Genomic DNA, 10,797 nt, shown 5'->3' with positions numbered 1-10,797 from the left:
TGTCTCAAATGGCACACTTCATATGAATTTTCAGTCTTGTGTACTTATTTCGTGTGTCCATTAACTCCATGAGACCGTAGGGTGTCTCATTTTTCATTTTAGGTATCGGAAGGGTGCTCACGCATACTTTGTGGTTGATATGTGCCCTCCATGCGAACTTTTGCAGAGCCCACGCTGATGCGAGCTCTACAGCACACGTCTTCTCGACGGTCAAAGCGAGGTTACGTTATTGCCCATCGTGCACAGCGACCCTAAAGGCACGGGGGTGGCGGTGCCACCGGCTTGGGCCCGCCATCGCTGCTCGCAGCTATATTTATTATTATTATTATTATTATTTTTTTTTTTTTTACGACTTACGGGGCACTTTTGGGGCTCTTAACATGCTCAAAAACTCTTGAAACTTTGCACACGGGTCAGAACCTGCGGTCATTAGGGCCGGGCTGAAGCTGGTACCCGGCGTGGCAGGGGGGCTCGACAGCGCCCCCTGGAACAGGGTCCGAAAACTTGGTCTATAACTCAAACACGCTTGCATGTAATAATATGAAACTGGGTACACATATAGATCTCATCGTTTCATATATCCTTCATACTTTTACTTTTTACCCCAGACCAACAGGAAACCGTCTATTTAGGGTTGTTTGAAAAACGCACGCAATGGAATTTGGAATACTCCTCCCAGAGAATTCCACCAATCGCCACGAAACTCGGTCAGCATGATGTCAAGACATTGAGCATGAAAAATTGCCGGAAGATTTTTGATATCTCTAACGGTTTGGCCGTGGCGAGGAAACGAAATGATGGCGAGAAACGAGAAACAGTCAGAGTGTTATAACTTCTGCATACATTAATTGATCTCGATGAAACTTCAGCGGTGTGTTCGCTGTAAGAGGCCGATCGCATGGATGTGACTATTGTGAGTCAAAGTTATAGCGCCACCAACTGGCAGAAGGAAGTGTGTCACTTTCAAAATGCTTTGAAATCACCCCCTTATGTCTCAATTGAACAAACAGTTGATAAAGAAATCGGGTATCAATATATTGAATTATGAATTATTGCAGTGATCAATGTCCGGTTAAGATGAAAATAAACTATCGCTCTGTCTAAGCGATTATCTTTCTGAAACATGTCACAAAAACTTACAGAAACGGATAACACAAACATGATGTTGGAAATATACACTTATCAGAATAGTTATATTAAACTTTAGTCTATTTCAGTTAAAGCCATTTAAGTTATAAAGCTGTCTCATGTAATTTCTCCTTTAATTCTATAATATAACCACTAGGTGGAGTTCTAAGCCTATTTTCTGTATTCTCGTTGTTTTAACGTATGAAGAAGACTTGTACATGTTGTTGAGAACGCAGTAAAGTGTGACGCATATTTCGTTCTGTGAGTTTTATGAGTACTCCGAGTCTTTATTAAAACCAACACATGAAACATATGTCTAAAGAAAGTAGGGATGGGCTGATCGATCCGAACGTATCAAAACGTCTGAGAATGATGATCAAATTTCAAAATGCTTTGAAATCACACTCTTATTTTTATTGTAAACCTGTGATAAAACATATATGCTTGTGTTTTACATTTTTAAGAAAACAAAAAAAATGGCAGCAAACAACCACTTTTATAATTATTGTTTTGCGATCTTTGCGATTGATTTTCTTTCTGATTATTTTTCTGATAAATCTACCATTTGTTGTTGAAATGACGTAGTTCCAACGGGAGTGCGAAGTGGAGGGCGGGTCCACCTTCTTCATGTAGCCAATCAGATGAGCTAATCGCTAACTCTCGATTTACTCTTATCTGATTGGTTTAAAAACACGCCAGTCACCAGAACACATCTTTAACATAATTTGGCTCAGACCCGTTCTCGTTGCTGCAATGGTACTTTTAATAATGCACACATGCATGTTAAATAATAAATAAATAAAAGAACAAATGAATAAATAAATGAATAAATAAACCATGATTACTTAAGGTTACAAATACACACACACACACACTCCATCACTGCAATCTTGACATCGCAGCCTGTTCATTATATCCGCAATAAAATATAATAATAAAATAGTAAACCTAACATATAAAAATTACTCTGTTTAAATTAGGGCTGGGCGATAAAACGATCTCGATATGGCATCGCGATAATATTTATTTAGACTACGATGATAAACTTTTGACATGTTTACTCGATATGGATAGACCTAACAGCCTATTACAAAGCAGAAATAAACGGACAACAGCCAGTCAGAGCACAGATTTTGGCTTGTGCGTCTAAGTACACGCCCATTTGCTAGCAGAGCACTGTTTGAGCTACCGGCAGTGAAGAAAGTGAGTGTAAAGAAAAATGAGTGGAAACGACGAACTCGAACTATCTTCCAAAGCTGAGGAAATTGTTGACAAAAAAGGTAACAAGACGTCAATTATATGGAAGTGGTTTGGATATCTGAAAAGCGGCGACGCGCAAATAAAGACGGTCTGCGAAATATGCCGTCGGTCGGTGATAACCAAGACGGAAACACAAATAAAACCTTTTCGGTCACCTGAAAAGGTACCATCCCAGCGACCACACCGAGAGTATGAAAATGCGGGCCCATGTTAATGTTACTCCGTCCAAAAGTTTTGCAGACTAGTCTTTCTGGCAAAAAACCTATAATAGGGTAATTAGGGTTACATGAGCACTACCTAAAAGGTGTAGCATAGTGACTGGTTTACAATGTTTACATTTTGCACTTTTTACTCAGATTGCTACCTCTAAAACATTTGAGATATTTAAAACCAGTACACAATTAATATTTTATTTATCTGACAGTTAAGTACTTAAATCTGCCAGGGACTTTGTGGTTCACTTGTTTACATTTGTTGTCTTGGTTGTACCTCTGCAAACATTTTGAAATGTTTGCTGCCCTGCCAAAGAAATTTGATGTGATAGTACTGTAGTCACAGCTTTTAGTTTTATATTTTATTATAAGTTACAATGCAAGCTAATTTGCATTGTTTTGTCAAGGCAGATAAAGCATGTTTGCTAAAAGTAAAATGTTAACATTTAGATTTAAAGTTTATCAATATTCTTTTATAACAAAATATATTCTCAACCAATCCATGTTTGCACAGTTAAATGTTTGCATTGTTATTTATTTATGTTAATAAACTATATAGTTCAACTATTGAACCTTCTGGTTTCTTCAGGCATCATTATCAGTATACTTTTCAAACGGGCAGCATTATTAAATTATATATCGTAACAAATATCGATATCGATCAATATGGAAAAAATATCGTGATAATATATTTTGCCATATCGCCCAGCCCTAGTTTAAATAGTCAGTAGTACAATTCGTATCATTCACAGTAAGCACCGCTCCACTGTGATGTTTCCAAGCATATTTTTAGCATGTAAAGCGGATGATTTTCTACGTCGGTATTGGAGCGTGAGTAAAGTACAAAGCCTATAATAAAGAATAGTTTAGCATCCAAATACATCGCAAATGTAAAAACATTTTGATTGTAAAGAGAGCGTTTTTTTTATTCGTGTTCTGTTCTGAATATCATTCAATTTCAAGGATTTGTTGTGGAATGTTTTGAGAGTATCATCAAATAAGAATAATTCTCTCGTTTTAGTGATTCCCTAGTTATTTTTTTTATAATTTTCTCTGTGTCTTTATATAAATAAACCAAAACAAAAAAGTTTGAGAACCGCTGCTTTATGGCACGTTTTGGATTGTGGTCAGCACAGAAAACAGCGCACGATTCTTAAATGGTTTGAAAGTTATATTGAAATGCTTACAAAGGAATGGATAAGAGGAATCGACATTTTTATTTAAAAACAAGTCATCTGAAACCTGACATCAAGTAAGGTGAGGAACAACGAATTTCACACACTTGGAAAATGCTTTTTATTTGAATGAGTGAATGTGGCTCTTAAAAGAGCCATTGTTGCTGCCCTTAAAAGGAAATTTGTTGCTTCATCTTCTGAGTTCCACCTGCAGAGCTTCTCGGAGGTTGCTCGGCAGAAGCTGGTTTCCCTCTGGTCTCAGGTGGACTCCGTCTCTGCACAGATGGAACAAGCCGATGTTTCTGTGGTGAATGCAGCGCATCTGCCTCTCTGCCAAGAAGCCAGACATGGCGCCGTTGATCCACCGCCGGCTTCGTTCAATGCCATAGCCAGTCCTGCCAGTCTGTCCTCTCCAATTTAGACGGGGTAAAATGCCAGAAAACACCAGCCTGGTTCTGGGAAACATTTGTAAGACTTCGGTCAGGTCACTCTTTATTTCCGAAGAAAATCGAGGCGGTTGCGGCCCACCCGACACAAACTGTTCCCTCCCAGGTGAATAATGAGAATATCTGGAGCTGTAGCTTTGGCCCTGAGAGAGCGCAGAGCTGGAAACAGCTGCTCCCAGAGTCTGCCTCCTCTGCCGTCCCAGGTGATCTCACACTGAAGACCGAGGTTTCCGTCCAGGCGCTGCTCACAGAAGCGAGTATGCAGTGTGCGGATGATGGAACTGCCGACGATCCAAACACGTGAAGCCATCTCAAAGACGAGTGAGGGAATGTGATTTACAACCGGTATTTATGAGTGTTGCACGTTTGGTTCCTAAAGGTCTTACAGGCCCCACCCATTTCCAGATTCAATAATCGGCTCGTTCTTACATAGTAGAGCACGTTCGCACATGCGCAGTCTTCAAAAACGGTGCTTTATTAATAACATTTGTATGTGTTCTAAACAAAAGACACTGGTTGTACTGAATGTCAGCTTGTTTATTTGGCTCAAGATAAGGATTTATTAAGTCCACATGTCATGCAAACAAGAAATGCTTCTAACTAGGTCGAGAGCTGTCGTTGCGAATGTTCGTTGGAGCTCTCTACAGCACACATCTTCTTCTCGACAGTCAAAGCGAGGTTACGTTATTGCCCATCGTGCACAGCAACCCTAAAGGCACGGGGGTGGCGGTGCCACCGGCTTGGGCCCGTCATCGCTGCTCGCAGCTTTAATTATTCTTATTATTCTTATTTTTGCAGATACAGTCATAATATTGAAATGTATGAAGTAACAAATGATCTCAAAGACTTTGAGCACAAAGAAAGCCCATTAAAGTTGAACACTGCTCATCGTTCCAACGGCGTTCACCTGAATGGACATTAAATACACTTTAATAGTTGTGTCTGAATTAAAATAGGGCATGCCAAATTACAAGTCACAGTACAAAACAGTACAACAAGTTTTTATTTATATTACAGTTGAATGTGAAACTACCACACCAGGACTATAAATAAATATTGAAAGATTCAAGAAACCAGATTCCTTTCTTACTGGTCCAGTTGATCTCCAAGCAGTTCTCAGGAACATTGTTGGAATTGTTCGGTTCTTTAGGGGACCAGTAGGTGAAGTCAAATACAGACCCATCAGTCCACATCCATTGACCATCCTAATGAGTGAAAACAGGAAAACTGCTTTTCTCCATCCAGTCATTGCATTATTGTTATGCGCATGCATTTATGTCCCTTCACAATGTGACTTCTGTTTCATCTTCATTTTAAAAGTAGAATGACTTACTACTTCACCATCATGACCGCCAATCCAAGCACGTGAGGATACAGGAACTAGACTCAGTAGAAAATCATTGTCCAGTTTGCTCTGCACAGATGCCAGATTTCCATCAATGGTTTGACAGTTTTTCTGAAAGATACACAAAAGTATTAGTGACATTGCGTATTAGTATTTTTGATGTTTTGTTTTTTTTTAAATTCCTAAACAATTCCTAATAAGCATTTTTTTTTTAGGGTCGGTCAATATTTTCCTCATTATTAGTTTCCTGCATTATTTATTTTCTAGCCTGATCTCATGAAAATTACTTAACTGTGGGAACATTTGTGCAAAAAGACATTAAGTGTTCGTTACACGTTTCACGGCAGTTTCGATGTGAAATGGCCACAATTAAATTGTCTCCCTAACAGATGAGTTTTTTAAGGTTAATTCCTACCACCCTTCCTTAAAACTAAACCTAACCAATGGCATCATCAAAAGCAACAGTGAGATGAAAGCACAATTTCTGAAGCAACCACGTCATTCTGTAGTGCTTCTATGCAGGGACGAATTACCGACCAGGCCAGTGGGGCCAGTTCCCAGGGGCCCTTGACTGCCATGGGGTCCTTGAATGCCCGTGGATACCCTGGGCTTTAAGGCTGTGCAATCTAGTTTGTTAGCTTGAAAACCCTTTTGGGCATGAACAATGAACACTCCACCCCCCACACTCAACAACGTTTAACATTACCTCTGCTGTTGGCCAGTTAACCTGCTGAGGGAAGTATTTGTAGCATTGTACTCCAAAAGGTTTCCATCCAAATGGGCACTTTTTAGCTGCACGGTACACAAACTTTAGTGTCTTACAATATTCACAGCCAACAATATTTTATTGATCAATATTGTAAGTTATTACAGTTATCCATATCCATTACTAAACAACTCAAATTTGTGATTGTTCATTCCAACTTGAATGATAATGTGTTTTTGCAATGGAGCATAAATGTTACCTGCTGCACTCTGCAGGGAGAATAAACAGAAAAGAAGCAGAAGATTTCTCAGCATTGCCATGATAAACCTGGAAATGAATAAGCAGCAAAGGTGATATGTCTGCACTCATGCTGTATACTGCACACACAGTGAATGTTAAAGATAATGTTAAAGTTACTTGAGTAAAGGTTGAGTAAAGTGCTGCATTAAAAACTTACCAGGTTTTTCAGATAGTTGCCTTTAGCTTCAGTGTCAATTGTGTGACGCTTCATGAAGAACCCCACTTTTATAATTGAAATGACACTGAGTGAACAAACATCATGGGATGAAATTGTATTTGATTGTCTGAAGATAAGATCTATGTATTTGAGTACCATTCACCTTGAAGTGTCCTGTCAATAACATGAATATGAGATGTTATCAAGTAAAACAATAAAACACCTTTATTTGCACTATTATCATGGAGCTTTGGAGATTCTCAGGAAGAGCGATCACAGTCAAACATCTGTAAAAACATCTTGTGATATGTGTCTAAAACTTTCAGTCAAACTTTTGTAAATTCAAGTCAAGTACAAAGAGTGCTGTTGTGGGTGGGTTGTAACACCACCTGAAAACATTTGACATTTATGCATGAATTAATTGTGGTAATCAGATTGTACTTGTTCATAATAATGATATTATGCCACACCCTTGGAAAGATTTTCATTGAAAATGGTGAACGCAAAGGAAACATTCTAATAATAAAAATAATAAAAAGGTTCAAATTTACATTTTATTTATTTATTGAATGTCAAAGTACATTTTTTACATAATCAATCAATTCTCCAACATTATTTTAACACTGAGGAAAAGAGAAGACATTAAATTAACATATGATCACATGAGTTTGCCGATTAATAGTAAAACAAGTGCACATTTAAGATTTACATATCCTCATTAGAGAGTTTATCATTTTAATATTTACATGTATACCTGTCATTAAATAAATATGCAGTATACCGGAGATCCTGTTGCACTTTCAACAAAGAAATGATCAATCATTCCTTATTTACCCTTTCCAGATAATTGTTAGACAGACTTCCATTTTAAACCGATTACAATTTTGATATGCTTAGTACAAATGTTTAAAGTCTTAAATGTATGTAATTCTCAGCTCAAATATAATATGCTTTGCATTACAGCATAGTAAAATATGTTCTTTCTTGTACTTTCAAATACTTCAATGACTTCATTTTCAACTATTGCACTGTTTCCACATGTCCCCCAGAACATCTTTGACAAACATAAGTGCTGAATAATTTAATAATGCAATTAAGAGTTTAGTGTTACATTCTCACAGTGTCCCTTGATTTATTGTCCACTCTGATTTTTCATGATACAATGACCTTTAATTGAAGATATATCTTATGAAATGATATCACACACACACACACACACACACACACACACACACACACAGCTGTTTGAAGTGTGTAACTCTTTTGTTTTATTTATATTTTCCTTTCTTTTGTGGTGTGTCATATGTGGTCAAGTATGTCCACCCTGTTAAGGGAAGATATAAGGGATATTAATTAGTGTGTGTGAGTGTTTAAGTGTGTGTGTGTTGTTTGTGTGTTGTTTGCGTGTGTGTTTGTGTGTGTGTGTGTGCCTTAAACATGTTTGTATATGAGTTTCAAATTGTTATTATAATGTTTTGTGACAATTTGGCTGTTTATTTTATTAAACAAATGTTTTGTGTGCTTAAAAAAACTGTTGAAGTTGCTGTTTATGTGACTTTAAATGACAAGCGCATCCTAATGTCGATAGAAATGGCTGCCTCTATTGGACGAGGATATATCGCTGATGTATTGACTGTGCATATGAACTGTTATTGTCTGTTTTATTAAATAAAGATGTTTTGTGACAGCCTCTCACTTCAAGGGTTTCCATTGGAACAGTTTGCATTTTGTAAAAATTAGACAAAATTCGAATAAGGAAAATATAAATCCTTGCCCGTTTCCATCCAGTATATCTAACCATCATGTTATCTTGAGGGAGCCCGCCTTGTCACGATGGAGCAGCTGAATTACTTTATTTGCAGGATTGGAACAATTATACCGTGTTTTATAAAATTCTGACAGGAGACGCCACGTAATAAGTGTAATATCTGATATAAAGAGGGCTGAAATGAACTGCTATGCCCATGCTCCACCAGCCTGCGCATATCTGGGAGCACCCGCACTCAAAACTGTTCTGGTATATTGTGAGGACCCACTTTGGGTTAAACATTTCCCAACGTCAAGGGCTTTGTTCAAAGAATTGTGTGCCTAGGTTGGACCTGTTGTTAGGCCAGTCACATCAAGCTCTCCCACACTCATAACATGCGCACCAATGGTCAAAACATGTAGTCGTTTATCAAATAAACTATTTTCATCACCTTAATGCATAGTTTAACTTGTGTGAAACTCTAGAAATCCACCTCTCTGCCTAGCGCATTACATTTATAGTGAATTTTAGAGTTTATTGGCATATCAAGCATTTCCATTCAGGATTTTTTAGGCTATTCACAATTAAATTTTTGTAAGTTTTTTTTTTTTTTTTATAAAATAGTTGAATGGAAACCCAACTAGTATTTTAAAAAATTATAATAAAAGCAAGCAGAGAACAATTTCTGAAATTAATTTGTGCACAGAAACCCTACATACTTTAGGAACTGCAAGACGTAGACATGTCTCACAGGCTTGGCACTAATCAGGTCAAAGGCGTGTCGCAGGGTTTCGTCTTGGTGACTGCTCTAGCGGGAAATCCCCTGCCTACCTCTCAGAATGTGCTACCAACACGCACTGCGCATGCGCAATACGTTTCCAAGCATATCTGAAGACACGCCCATAATTTTGAGCTACTTTCCTTAAAAATCACGAGTTTGGGTGACAAAATATAAGCAGAATCTTGCTGAATAATAATACAATTATATATAGTATTTTATTGTAAAAAAAATTATAAAAATCTCTCAACAATTAATCTGTATTGCCTGTGATAAAAATATACGCGATAGGAATTTGACAGTTAAACAGCACCTTTACATAACTGAAGTGTACGGATACGGTATCTAAATATATATTTTTAAATACTCTAGAACCATATCTGAAATCTACTCAAAATGGAACTTTATTTAGCACAAATAACTTGTAGAGTTGTGTAACTGACAAGACATAATTAAAAAACACGTTTTTATACATTTATTAAGACGGTAGTTCAATCTGATGGGGTATCTCAAGCTGACAGGATGTGCTACCCTGATTTTACGTCATTCATTAAGGCGGTTTTTAATATAAATAGTAGCTCATTCTGAGAAAGAAGCACATTTTGTTAGACAATATGACAGCTTGAACTACCGGTAGCACACTGAGCGGGTAGGAAAGATTGTCAGAACACCGGCAATTCCCTAAGGGTGTTTGTTCTTTTAAGCGGTGCTTTGAGATCGATGCAAATAATCCGTGTGCCGCAGAGGAGAAAAAACCGGTTCGCGCTGAAAAAAATGCACGCAGTTTAATCGCGTTAAAAATAGAACGCGGATGCAGGTGGAATATGAGCACAGTTGAATCGCGAGAAGAATACGAGGGAAATCCCGATGCGCTCTTAACAATGGTAGATGTTAAGGATTAAAGCCTGAAAACAGATATATAAGCGATGCTAAAAAACTAGCAGGCTACTAACACAGACTCTAGCTAGGTGCCAGCAGCAACAGGTAAAATACACGCAGATGAAACAGTAAAAAGTGGAAAAACCTGAAATGTGGTAAAATGACAAAGGATATTATAACAATGAAAGATGAATATAATGATGAACGATTGAGAAGAAGAATAAGCAATCCTAAACAGGCTACAAACAAACTCTTGTGCAGCGTGCTGTATTCAATGAAACATCAAGAGTGGTGCTTGAACTGATTAGACTGAATGTCTATGTATGAGCATATCTGTGAGGGCTAAAATGTGTTAGAGCGCCACCTACATTTAAGATATGTATACTGTGATGGTATGTGATAGAGAAAGAAAAAATATTTGTGCAGTTCTCTGAAAAATTAAGCCATTATTTCAGTTAGTCCACAGTATGTGTGAATTGTGAGGTTTTAAATTTGAGTGTGCAAAAGTGTGGGTGGCAGCCCACCAGAGTTTAAGGGGTTAAACTGGCATGAGGGTACAAAAAACAGGTGCAGTCATAAAAACAGGTCTTAAATCTTATGTTGACACATGGTATCAGATATACAGTTTATATTTATGGCTCTGCAGTTGGATTCTGTTGTGAAT

At 37.6% G+C, this 10,797-nt stretch overlaps 1 protein-coding gene across 2 annotated transcripts; it reads right to left on the bottom strand.

Annotated features, from left to right (window-relative positions):
• Window positions 1–4,867: 4,867 nt before the first annotated feature.
• On the bottom strand, window positions 4,868–6,896 carry LOC127642159 (ladderlectin-like). 2 transcript variants are annotated; one of them, XM_052124857.1, is made up of 6 exons: window positions 6,730–6,896; window positions 6,532–6,599; window positions 6,273–6,358; window positions 5,555–5,677; window positions 5,312–5,426; window positions 4,871–5,128 (listed from the first exon to the last, which is right to left on the bottom strand). In XM_052124857.1, the coding sequence occupies exons 2-6, from the start codon at window positions 6,590–6,592 to the stop codon at window positions 5,061–5,063; spliced, it is 453 nt and encodes a 150-aa protein (XP_051980817.1). In that variant the 5' UTR covers window positions 6,593–6,599; window positions 6,730–6,896; the 3' UTR covers window positions 4,871–5,060. The 2 variants fall into 2 exon arrangements, with proteins under 2 accessions (XP_051980818.1, XP_051980817.1); XM_052124858.1 differs by lacking the exon at window positions 6,730–6,896 and having other exon boundaries at window positions 4,868–5,128; window positions 6,532–6,597.
• Window positions 6,897–10,797: the final 3,901 nt, after the last annotated feature.

Source organism: Xyrauchen texanus, unplaced genomic scaffold (assembly GCF_025860055.1).
Source record: "Xyrauchen texanus isolate HMW12.3.18 unplaced genomic scaffold, RBS_HiC_50CHRs HiC_scaffold_434, whole genome shotgun sequence".
NCBI classification, from domain to species: domain Eukaryota; kingdom Metazoa; phylum Chordata; class Actinopteri; order Cypriniformes; family Catostomidae; genus Xyrauchen; species Xyrauchen texanus.
Note: the sequence above shows the minus strand (reverse complement) of the source record. Positions and strands in the feature narration are given on the sequence as shown.